Source organism: Chiloscyllium plagiosum, unplaced genomic scaffold (genome assembly GCF_037043375.1).
Source record: "Chiloscyllium plagiosum isolate Xiang-an unplaced genomic scaffold, Cpla_swu_hap1 HiC_scaffold_1, whole genome shotgun sequence".
In the NCBI taxonomy this organism is placed as follows: Eukaryota; Metazoa; Chordata; class Chondrichthyes; order Orectolobiformes; family Hemiscylliidae; genus Chiloscyllium; species Chiloscyllium plagiosum.
In genome coordinates, this window is record NW_028270139.1 from 32288154 (window position 1) to 32301463 (window position 13310).

The 13310-nt window shown below is 43.9% G+C and overlaps 1 protein-coding gene across 3 annotated transcripts in view; it reads right to left on the reverse strand.

The window, feature by feature from the left end:
• The window catches only part of LOC122553066 (TNFAIP3-interacting protein 1-like), a 62635-nt gene that overhangs the window by 29332 nt on the left and 19993 nt on the right, over nt 1–13310 (reverse strand). For 2 of the 3 annotated variants that reach the window (XM_043696590.2, XM_043696547.2), the window contains exon 2: nt 10976–11105. The exons of the other annotated variant lie outside the window; for it this stretch is intronic. In XM_043696590.2, the coding sequence (XP_043552525.2) occupies nt 10976–11089 (114 nt within the window). In that variant the 5' untranslated portion in view covers nt 11090–11105. The remainder of the gene's footprint in view (nt 1–10975; nt 11106–13310) is intronic. 3 annotated transcript variants of the gene reach the window in all.

Sequence of the window (13310 nt, forward strand, 5' to 3'; positions counted from 1 at the left end):
GTTTAGAAACAGCAGGAAATAAATTAACAAGTCTCCTATATTTTTCAAATATTTTAAAAGCCAACGGAAGACATTTTATGGTATGAGTCATGTAAACATCCTCACCTTTATCTGACGGTTAGGACATGTTTCATTTGGCACAGATTGGAACTGCTTCACCCTTTATTTATTTTGTATGTATGCAGTGTAGCAGCTGTACTGAGGCATACAAGTGACCATAAGTAGGGTCTAAATTAACACTGCCTCCTGAAGTTTCGCTAGAAAATGTTAATGCACAAAGATATGATTTTTTAGTCACAAGTTATGATTATCAGGACTCTTCTGTCAAGTTCAGGAGGTTTTTTTTAAGGAAAGCTTGGTAAACCACAGCCTCAGATTAACATTCGAGAGATGTGGGTTCAAATCCAAACACAGCAGATGGAGAAATTTGAATTCAATTTAAAAAGCTGGCAAAATGCCAACCGCCTGACTATTCCTGGTTGTCATAAAAACCTGTCTGGTTCACTAATATCCTTTAATGAAGGAAATCTGCTCTCCTTACGTGGTCCTGCCTATATGTGACTCCAGAACCTGTTCTTCAGGCAATTAATGATGGGCAAAAAAATGTTGGCCAGGCCAGCAATGCCCACCTCTGTTGGACAAATAAAACAAACAAGTAGTGCTGGCAGTAATTGTCCAAATGTGAAAGAGCTGTGGAGATTTGAGGCAATAGAGTCATAGAGCTCAGAAACAGACCCTTCAAAACAACTCGACCACACCGACCATGTTCCCAAACTAACCTAGACCCACCTCCCTGTGTTTGCCCCATATCCCTCCAACCCTTTCCTATTCATGAACCTATCTAAATGTCTGTTAATCATTGTGACTGTACCCATATCCACCACTTTCTCTGACGGTTCATTCCACATATGAACCACATACTCTATGTAAAAAACCGGTCCTCATGTCCTTTTTAAATCTTTTTCCTTTCATCTTAAATATATTCCCCCGAGTTTTGAACTTCCCCACCTTAGGGAAAAGACACTATCTATGCCTGTCATGATTTTTTATAAACCCTAATAAGGTCATCCCTCAACCTCCCATGCTCCAGTGAAAAAGGTCCCAGCCTTTCCAGTCTATTTTTATATCTCAATCCCTCCATTCCCAGCAACATCCTGGTTAATCTTTTCTGAACCCCCCCAAGTTTAGTAATATCCTTCTCATAACAGGGCAGCCAGAACTGCACGCAGTATTCCAGAAGAGGCCTCACCAGCATCCTGATGTTCCAACTCCTGTATTCAAAGATCTGTGCAGTGAAGGCAAGTGGACTAAATGCCTTCTTAATCACCCTGTCAACTTATGACGCAGATTTCAAAGAATTGTTTACCTGAACCCCGAGGTCTCTCTGTTCTACAACATACCCAGGACCCTACTAGTAACTGTGTAAGACCTACTAGTAACTTGTTTGTTTTACCAAAACACAACACCTCACATTTATCCAAATTATAACTCCATCGGTCACTCCACAATCCATTGACCCAATTGATCAAGATCTCTTTGTTTTAGGTTGTTTTTGGGGAGGGGGTAGGATAAGGAGGAATTTGAGGCATGTGCCAATCTCTATTAATCTTAATGTTACCTTTACTTACTGTCTGACTCAACAACCTGAACAAATATTCCACAAGTGAAAAGTTGTTTAATTGGATTACTTTTAAGTTAAATTAATTAATCAAATCTGGAATTAAAAAACTAGCATCAGTAATGATAATCATAAAGTTATCTGATTGCCTTATGGTTAGATTACTTACAGTGTAGAAACAGGCCCTTCGGCCCAACAAGTCCACACCGATCCTCCAAAGAGAAACCCACCCAGACCCTTTCCCCTACACCTAACACTATGGGCAAGTTAGCATGGCCAATTCACCTAACCTGCACATTTTTTGGACTGTGGGAGGAAACCCACACAAACACAGGGAGCATATGCAAACTCCACACAGACAGTTGCCTGAGGTAGGAATTGAATCCAGGTCTCTGGCACTGTGAGGCAGCAGGATTCTGGATTAGTGGTGCTGGAAGAGGACAGCAGTTCAGGCAGCATCCAAGGAGCTTCGAAATTGACGTTTCGGGCAAAAGCCCTTTATCAGGAATAAAGGCAGTGAGCCTGAAGTGTGGAGAGATAAGCGAGAGGAGGGTGGGGGTGGGGAGAAAGTAGCATAGAGTACAATGGGTGAGTGGGGGAGGGGATGAAGGTGATAGGTCAGGGAGGGGAGGGTGGAGTGGATAGGTGGAAAAGGAGATAGGCAGGTAGGACAAGTCCGGACAAGTCATGGGGACAGTGCTGAGCTGGAAGTTTGGAACTAGGGTGAGGTGGGGGAAGGGGAAATGAGGAAACTGTTGAAGTCCACATTGATGCCCTGGGGTTGAAGTGTTCCGAGGTGGAAGATGAGGCATTCTTCCTCCAGGCGTCTGATGGTGAGGGAGCGGCGGTGAAGGAGGCCCAGGACCTCCATGTCCTCGGCAGAGTGGGAGGGGGAGTTGAAATGTTGGGCCACGGGGCGGTGTGGTTGATTGGTGCGGGTGTCCCGGAGATGCTCCCTAAAGTGCTCTGCTAAGAGGTGCCCAGTCTCCCCAATGTAGAGGAGACCGCATCGGGAGCAACGGATACAATAAATGATATTAGTGGATGTGCAGGTAAAACTTTGATGGATGTGGAAGGCTCCTTTAGGGCCTTGGATGGAGGTGAGGGAGGAGGTGTGGGTGCAGGTTTTACAGTTCCTGCGGTGGCAGGGGAAAGTGCCAGGATGGGAGGGTGGGTTGTAGGGGGCGTGGACCTGACCAGGTAGTCACGGAGGGAACGGACTTTGCGGAAGACGGAAAGGGGTGGGGAGGGAATTATATTCCTGATGGTGGAGTCTTTTTGGAGTGGCAGAAATGTCGGCGGATGATTTGGTTTATGCGAAGGTTGGTAGGGTGGAAGGTGAGCACCAGGGGCGTTCTGTCCTTGTTACGGTTGGAGGGGTGGGGTCTGAGGGCGGAGGTGTGGGATGTGGATGAGATGCGTTGGAGGGCATCTTTAACCATATGGGAAGGGAAATTGCGGTCTCTAAAGAAGGAGGCCATCTGGTGTGTTCTGTGGTGGAATTGGTCCTCCTGGGAGCAAATACGGCAGAGGCAGAGGAATTGGGAATACGGGATGGCATTTTTGCAAGCGGTAGGGTGGGAAGAGGTGTAATCCAGGTAGCTGTGGGAGTCGGTGGGTTTGTAAAAAATGTCAGTGTCAAGTTGGTCGCCATTAATGGAGATGGAGAGGTCCAGGAAGGGGAGGGAGGTGTCAGAGATGGTCCAGGTAAATTTAAGGTCAGGGTGGAATGTGTTGGTGATGTTGATGAATTGCTCAACCTCCTCGCGGGAGCACGAGGTGGCGCCAATGCAGTCATCAATGTAGCGGAGGAAGAGGTGGGGAGTGGTGCTGGTGTAATTATGGAAGATCAACTGCTCTACGTAGCCAACAAAGAGCCAGGCATAGCTGGGGCCCATACGCGTGCCCATGGCTACCCCTTTGGCAGCAGTGCTAACCACTGTGCTACCGTGCCGCCCTAATTGCTGGGGATTCCATATCCCCAGCAATATGGATGACTGTTAACTCCCTTTCAACATGGCCTCATGTATTACTCACCTTCATCGAAAATGCAATGAAAAATATGAATATGAAAATAATTGGATTGATTACAACAGCATCAACTTAGACATGGAATGTGGACAGGATGTACCTTGTCCAGTCAACTCTGTGAATTCCTCTTTACAAACATATACTGGTATACAAATAGGAAAATGTTTCACACAGGAAGAAAGTGAGGACTGCAGATGCTGGAGATCAGAGTTAAGAGAGCGGTGCTGGAAAAGCGCAGCTGGTTCAGCAGCATCTGAGCAGCAGGAGAATTGATGTTTCGAGCATAAGCTCTTCATCAGGAATGAGGCTTGTGGGCCAAAGGGGCTGAGAGATAAATAGGAGGGGGGTGGGGATGTGGGGGAAATAGCTGGGAATGTAATGGGTAGGTGAAGGTGGGGAGAAGGTGATAGGTTGGAGAGGAGGGTGGAGTGGATAGGTGGGAAGGAAGATGGACAGGTAGAAACACAGCCTGACATAGCCATGCTCGGGGCAGAAACAGAAATGACAGGCCACGGTGCTATTTCTGGCCCTCAATCTCACCCAAGGTTAACGACCTAAGCACAGCTGGTCCCTTAGCAGAGCTGTAGGCCATGATGCAATACCTGTCCTGAGCCCACATTAAGACATCGCTTTCAGTGAACAATCCCACACGCCTCCAAACCTATCCCAATGGTCGGCTGTTCCAGTAGAGGTGGTGAGACAATGCTATACAGTCAGGAAAGAGTTGTTCCATAAGTCCTGAACATTACTTCTGAACCCCGCTGTAGCAAAAGCTCAAAAATGGGGAAAGAAGCCTCCTATGGATTACCAATGCTAATCCTCCTCCAACTGATTAATCACTTCTCTTTCATCCTTTTGAACATCCTTTTGAAGAAAAGGGTGGCAAGGACAGAGAATGCACTACTAACCAAGCTCGCCAAGTCTGGCAGGGCATAACTCCACACGAGTCTGCCACAGATGCTGAGAGAACCAAAAAAAAGGTAAAAAAAAAAATGGCCTCATCCTCACCAAGCTATTAGGTGTAGATGCATCTGTTCCTGATGGTTTTGGTGGTGTGGCCGCTGCACAGTTCTCGTGGAGATGTCGTCCTGTCATCACATTGAGGCTACCCTCCACTGAATGATGTGACATTCCCAACGTGTTAAAAAAGTTAGATCCAGAACAGACCCACTTGCTCCAAAATGGCCAGCCGTGAGGCATTGCTATGAATCTGCAACATCACAGCCCAACATATCCCCCATTCTACCATTACCATTCAGCATAAAGATGCATCAAGCATGATTTAATGAAGTGTGCAGGAGGGCTTGCCCCGAGCAGTAGCAGGCATACCTGAAATTGGAGTACCAGCCTGGTGAAGCTATAACGCAGACTACTTGTAAACCAAACAAGAAATACCTTGCATCAGGTATATGACACTTTGATCCTTTAATGTAAATTCTGTGTCCTATGATCCTGCCCCACTAGCTACCTGATGAAGGAGCAGTGCTCTGAAAGCTTGTACTTCCAAATAAACATGTTGGACTATAAACTGGTGTCGTGTGATTTTAAACAAGGAATGCCACATGCTATACTCAGAGCTAACCAATTCCACAATCCGGAGGTCAGATTAAAACCCTACGGGTTCTGCCACATCTAGTCATGATGATTTGTCGACAATCAAACAACCACTGGGAGGAGGACATTTTGTGAATCTCCCCATTCTCAGAGATGGGAGAGCCCCACATCACAGTTCAAAAGATATGGCTAACATGTTTGCAATCATCTTCTACCAGTTCAATTTTCTTTACAGTATTGATGGTGCTGAGCACAGCAAAAACTACGGTCTCTGGAAAATGCTGACAGCATCACTATGACATGCTCAAGAACTATCTTCTGCATTATCCAGTACAGCTACGAGACTGGGATCTAACCAGCTAAGTGTGAAATTGCCCAAGTAGGTTTAGTCCCCAAAAACTAGGTCAATTCAATCCAACCAATTACCACCCCTGCAAGTGATGGATGATGTTGTCAACAAGTGCAGTTACTCACCAATAATTTGCTCGGTTTGAGTTCCACCAGCATTCAGACGACAAACAGCCTTGATACAAGTGAAGATGGACAAAAAGAGCTGAATTTCAGAGGCAAAAAGAAAGTGACTGCCCTTTATATCAAGGCAGCATTTGAGCAAATACGACAGCGAATAAACCCAATAGTTCAGCTGACCCTTTCTTTACTGTAAAGTGTTGTTGCTTCAGATTTCTTTCTGTTTTCACAAATTGAGGCTAAACTCTGTGAGTAATAAATATGAACATTTGTTTTATCACATCTACTGTTTGTATGAATTGTAGAGTGACTGATCTGACAGAGTACCTTACCAATTACTTGGAATGTCAGGAAATGTATATGGTTATATTTTACACAGCTATGGAAAGACAAATTCCTCTAGTACAGGCTGCTTGCAGATTATCCTGGAGCAGACTGGCACAGCTTCACTAGAAAACTGAACACAATAAGGCTTAAAATGAAAGCAAAGTGCTTAGGATGCTGGAATTGGAAATCAAAGCAGAAAGCACTTGAGTAACTCAGCAGTTCTGCCATCTTTTTATGGAGTGAGAAACAGAGTCAGTGTTTTGAGTCCAATGTGACTCTTTGGACCTGAGTTTCTCCCACATTTTTTGTTTATGTGAAACAATAAGTCTTTGATCTACCCAGATAGGAATTTTGTGGTCAAACCCAGACCTGGGAAGTGATGAGTCCAAACCTTAGAGAGGGATTTGACACCAAAACAACAAGATAATTAGTTGGTTTGGAACTCATTAAACTCTCCAGTGAGCTCTGATGAGGCTCTCGGACTAAGTTTTCCCGCTTCCATGATTTCTCAAGGAAGCTGTGATAGTTCACACATGCTTGATCTGTCAAAGGAAGGAACTCTGGTTAAAGGGATTGCAGTAGAAGTCAGAATTGTTGGACTGGACAGGGCTTCTTATAGCTGCAGACACCCAAGAAATGGAGAAGGGGCCAGAAAAGGCTGCTCTCTTTGTCCGTCACTCAGACTTGGCAGTTCTACTATGGAATCTAAGGGACTACAGCAATGTATGACTTTTCCAGAGTGGGAAGGAAGAGGACAGTGTCTCATACCAAACAAAAACAGAACTTAATGGAATAACTGAAAAGGTCTGGCAATATCTGCAGAGAGAAAGCAGAGTTAATGTTATGAGTCCAGTGATCCCGGTAAGAATGGTAAATCTCCTTGCCAAAAGGAATTAATGAACCAGATAGGTATTCAGCATAATTAATAATGGTCACATGGTCACCACGGGACTACCTTTCTAGTTCAGATTTTTTTTTAAAAAGTTCAAATTTCCCCATCTACCATAGTGGGATTCAAACCTACATTGTAAATCTGAGGTTCTGGATTACTTGCCCAGTCACATTACTGTTACACCATGCCCTCCCCTCAAAGGGAGACATGACATTTGTCACAACAATAATCTGCAGTGAACGGCTCCCTCAGCCTTCTGGAACACCAGTCCCCTCCAGAGAAATGATCCTCTGTGAATCTGGTTGCTAGGGTCATGCCTCTTTGGAGCTCAATCTCTGTGTCTATCTGCATGGACGAGTTGGACTGAAGGATCTATTTCCACGTTGTGTGACTCTCTGACTCTGAGCTCTAAAATGTGGAGCAGTACATGCCTGAGGAAAAGGCAGCTGGTACTGGTTTTGCTCCAATGGATCCTTCTGGGAATGCTTCTATCGGTGTTGCTGCTTCATTTGCTCCTTAGACAGGTTAGAGCTGCCCCTATATCATAGCTGACAGCAGGAAAGTGTGGTGGAATGTGATGAAGTGCAATACAGATTAAGTAATTCCCAAGAAATTGGCAGTCACCTGTCAGACGCAGAAGGCAAACTCTGAGAAGCAGCCTCTCACTTGGCCACGCCTGCGGCTATTCAGTTTCACTGGTCAGTGCTTTCTCAGTCTGTCAGTTTCACTGATGAAATATTACTACCAACCTCTGTGGACTGGCCTTGGTGAGGTGCTGACAGCTCAAGACGTTTGCCTGCTGCCTGTTTAATGCAAAATCCTTGGTTAAAGCAAAACTTAACTGCCTATTAGAAAATTGAAATCTTTTAACCAACATCTGCAAGAATAACTCCATGTTAAAGCCAGAGAAAGAAAGCATGATATTTACATCCAATTTCTCCTTTTATGTAACTGTCCACCTACTCAAACCCGCTTCCCTTTGGTCCAGAAAAAATATGCCCAATACCTGAGAATGTTGTAATAATTGCAGTTTTGGTGACAACTTATGGATTTGTCTTGTATACTCTTGTTTTGTTGTTTAACTGCAGAAGCAAGCAACAATTTTGAAGGAAGGTTTTGTGGAAAATAACTCATATTCCAGGTATATGTCACCTTTCACGACAACAGAAACTAATAGGGAGAGAAAGGTGTTAAAAGAAATTGATGCTTCGTTATAAATATCACTCAGTGTCAATTTTTCCAATAGAAGCATAACTTTAGATTAGATTAGATTCCTTACAGTGTGGAAACAGGCCCTTCGGCCCAACCAGTCCACACCGACTCACCAAAGATTAACCGACCCAGACCCATTTCCCTCTGACTAATGCACCTGACACTATGGGCAATTTAGCATGGCCAATTCACCTGACCTGCACATCTTTGGACTGTGGGAGGAAACCCACACAGACACGGGGAGAATGTGCAAGCTCCACACGGTGGCCCGAGGCTGGAATCAAACCTGGTACCCTGGTGCTGTGAGGCAGCAGTACTAACCACTGAGCCACCATTTAAGGATCCGACCTTAGGAGGCCAGACCAGTGGATGAGCTGAAAATGTGTTGCTGGAAAAGTGCAGCAGGTCAGGCAGCATCCAAGGCGCAGGAGAATCGACGTTTCGGGCATGAGCCCTTCTTCAGGATGCTTGGATGCTGCCTGACCTGCTGCGCTTTTCCAGCAACACATTTTCAGCTCTGATCTCCAGCATCTGCAGTCCTCACTTTCTCCTCCCAGACCAGTGGATGAGCCATGCAACAACTTTACATGGGGTTGGAAAGAATTGGGAATACAGCACGAAGCATTTGACATTTGTTGATGGATCTTAGTTAACATCTTTCAAAGACCAACAGTCCGATTTCCCTTTGTCTTCCCTATCTCCCTGATTTTCTTTCTTCCTTTATGTTATCAGTTGCCTAGTCCCTAAATTTTGGATTTGTCTCTCTAAACCGCCTCGCTTCTATTTCCTTCTTTACAGGGGTCTTTAAAAAAACATCTGCCTCCTTGAGTAGTGTCTCTTTATGCTGTTTGCTATCAAATGTTGCTGGATAATGCTCCAGTGAAGTGCTTTGGCATGTTTAATATTGAAATCTCTGTATGAAGGCAACTTATTATTGTGGTGAAACAGAGTGGAATCTACCCAGGACCAACTGCCTTCTCCTTAGCAGCAGAACCTTTCAAACAAAAGGCTTTTTTGAAAGTTATTCATGCACAACCCTCCTAGCAAAAGTTTCTAATGCTCAATCAAATTGGCCGTGCTAAATTGCCCACAGTGTTAGGTAAAGGGGTCTGGGTGGGTTGCGGGTCAGTGTGGACTTGTTGGGTCGAAGGGCCTGTTTCCTCACTGTAAGTAATCTAATCTAATCTAATCATATAAACATGAAATCCAAAAGAATAATATGAGCTTATGTGAAATCTGTATTAAAATAGAGACCAATTTTCCACTGGATCACAAGATTGCTGATTGACAGTGCTACAATGGCTATCAGCTGATCTGATCCATGGAAAGACAGGCCATGAGAATAACAATTAACATAAACTTTAGTCAGAATCTTAACTTGGTTTAATGTTTATAGTAACATTGAAAGCTTGGAAACATTAATTCAACAATTGCTCATTGTTCTTTGCAACTGATTTTACAGGATGATTGGCTCCCCTCTTTAGTTTAATGTGTATGTTTTCTTAAGAGAAAGTGAAGACTGCAGATGCTGGAGATCAGAGCTGAAAAATGTGGTGCTGGAAAAGCACAGCAGGTCAGGCAGCATCTGAGGATCAGGAGAATTAACGTTTCGGGCATAAGCCCTTCTTCAGAGACATGAATATCAAACAGCTTTTATCAATTGTAGCCCATTTCATTCAAGAGAAAAAGAATTACCTGCATACTTTATCTATAAATATGGCTCCAGAGAATTTTTAAATTGGGACCTAAGATAAAGTGAATACAAAACTATCAGAATGTATTCTACTTTTTGTGTATTAATAATATTTCCTGCAGCTGGAGGAAGGGACTGTGACCCAGAAGGTTTGTCATGCAATAATATTTTCGATAGCAGCTCTGAAAATGTACAGCATTATCGTATAAGGGGCTGCATGATGTGGTCTGCAGTGAAAAATCTGCAAGAATCCAGTGAGAAATCCGATGGAGCCAACATTCCAGGTATTGACGTGAGGTTATTGCTAGGCAGTGGCAAGCTACTTAACAACTGGGATTATTGTTCCTTAATAGCCTCATTAACACCGAATATGGCTTCAATAATATGTAGCATCCTATCCTACCATCCACTATTACAGTGACAATTCCAGCTGTGAAAGGCAGAGCAGATACCTGCTGACTGCAGCTTGCTAGCTGGTTCCTCCAGTGGTCCCATCTTGAACACCTGGTAACAACATCTAGGGCACACTCCATGGCACAAGATATACATGTCCCTCATCTCTGAACACCAGCCTCTTAGAACTCTCGTAGCACTTCTGTTGTCCACTTGCAGGATTCCTCTGCACTTTATATGCACACTTCGAGGTGCGCTGACAATTAGCATTACAAAGCTGCTATCAGGATACTTGCACACAGGGACAAGCACCAAGCTCACAGAGTAGACCAGGGTGCATTTTGGATTGCTCATTTGCTGGTCTAGTAAGCATTGCCTGTGTTGAGCATTATTTGTAAATTGTTTCCTGAGTGCAGATAACATTGTTTATCAAGCTGCTGACGATATCTGACTGCATTTTCTCATCCCAGCTGACTGAAGGTGAGATTCAGTTAAATTGTTGATAGAAAGCTGAAAAATATATCAATTATATGACTTACCAAAGCCACAGTATTTTCAAATGATGTCTTTCAGTAGGTTTCAAAAGACCATATGACAGGAACAATTTTCTCACATCATCTATTTCCTGTACAACAGGGGCTGTGATATAAAAGGAAATGTGTGCTGTGTGCATTCAGAGATTTCTTACAAGCAGGAAGTTCTGACTGGGGTTTGATTCAGTTGTTTCCTAGAGGGTGTTCTCCATTTCAGTTTCCTGGTGATGAAGCTAAAGTGAATAACCACTCACCTTCTGCATGTCAGGGCTGTCTACATTCTTGTTAATCCACTGATCCTTGGGGACAATTTCAAATTTCTGTTTGATGTTTTCGTTCTCACTCCAACTTTGTGTCTCAGTACTCATGTTGATAGTTGTGTACCTGTCAATACAGATGTGACAGTAAAACCATGGGAGCCTTGTCACTGTTGCTCAATTCAGTCAATATTGAGTCATAGAGATGTACAGCACGGAAACAGACCCTTCAGTCCAACCTGGCCATGCTGACCAGATATCCCAACCCAATCTAATCCCACCTGCCAGCACCCGGCCCATATCCCTCCAAACCCTTCCTATTCATATCTTTCCTACAATTACATCGTTGACTCTCTTCAGGTTTCTACCACACTTGCAGTGATGAGACTGCCTTAAATTAATTCATGATTACAATTTTGACTATGATGCATTATCCCTCTCTCAATCAGTCAGTATTCCTTTAGTTGATGCATTCACCTCTGCAGTCCCTCCTTTGTGTTCCATTGCACAATGTCACTCTTTCATGACCCCACAGTCCCTCAGGCCCAATATCTTCTGCAATGGCTTTTCTTCACCTACCTAAGATCATAAGAAATAAGAGGCATGAATGGGAGAGGCAGCCCATTGAACCTGCTTCACGATTCCTAAGATCCTAGTTGATCTGATTGTGGCATTAACTCCATATGCCTGCCTACTCAGTAACCCTCGACTCCATTGTAGATCACAAATCTATCTCAACTGAGCCTCGAATAGATTCACGGACTCTGCGGCTCTCTGTGGAACAGAATTCAAAACGGCACCCTGAAAGAAGAAATTCATCCCCATCCATATCATATATGGGAGACCTCTTTATTCTTAAACTGCACCCCCTCATTCTAGATTATAGAAACTGCTTCTCTCAGAGGGTTGTGAATCTGTGGAATTCACCACCCCAGACGGCAGTGGCAGCAGAATCAGTCAAGAAAGCAATAGATATGTTTCTGATGAAAAACGGGATAAAGGGCTCTGGGGAGCAGGCAAGAAAGTAGAGTTGAGACCAGGATAAGATCAGCCATGTTCATGTTAAATGGCGGAGTGGGCTCGAAGGACTGGATTGCCTACTCCCGCTCCTAATTCCTATGTTCCTATTCCCCTCTGAAAGAAAGCATTATCCCAGCACCTACCCTGTCAGATCTCTTCGAATCTTATATCTTTGAATAAAACCATCTCTTCTTGTTTGAAAACCAAAAGGTAAAGTTCAACGCTGATCAACCTTTCTCACAAGATAGCCCCTTCATCCTGGAATCAGCCATGTGAATCTTCCCTGAACTTTTTGAGATACAAGTATATCACTCCTTTATATAAGGAGAACAAACTTTATCGAATATCTTCTGGAATTCCAAATGCACTATCCAACTTGCTACATTCCCTAAAGAGCTGTAATCCATTTTTCAGGCATGATTTTCCTTCCTAAAATTCTGTTGGCTCTGCCTGACTACAATACAATGGCTACTGCCCAGAATATCACTCCTGAAATCCACTGGATCTGCTTGTTCATTTTTAGTAGTATTACTGTAAAAATAGAGGCGACATATGTCCTTTAGTAAGGGAAATCTCAATGTCTTTACCTGGTCTGACATACATATGATTCCAGCCCCACAGACATGTGGTCAACTCTTATCTGCCTCTGGGTGATTAGGGGTGGGCAGAAAATGCTGGCTCAGCCAGTGATGCTCATATCCCACTAATATACTAAGATCAACCTCTACAAATGTCAAACTTTGCACCAATGATTAACTGGAGCTGAACATCAGCTAGTCCATCATCATGGCCACATACTCCCACACTCAAAATATTGTCTACTTCTATCTCAGCAAATCTTACAACCACTGGAATCCAATCCAATTTGTTCAAGCTTGCCCTCTGTAATGATCTCCTTGATCTCCCAAGTTGAATCCTACCTAACTCCTACATACATCCAGTGTTAGAATCTGAACTCTGCGCTTGTATTATCATTTCAGAACCTTTGGATGAAAATTAATGCATCCAGTTATGATTTTGGAGACCATGTCTCACTCTCACTGAATGTACTCTGAGTCCCTCATTGTTCTAGGCCTCTGGTAAATGCATTACTGGCCACAGCCACTGCACCTGGTAGCACTTTTGGACAACAGAGAGGAGTTTGTGCTTGAATTATGGGCAGCTCTCAGGGACAGGATTTTAAGTCTTGGGATCTCGATTCCCAGGGTCGGCACATGCTGGTCAGTTTAGTGCTTCGTGGGCACTCAATCCCAATGGGCCTTCTACAATGCAGGTGGCGCCTTTTGGCTCTTTGCTATACTGGCCATGTCTT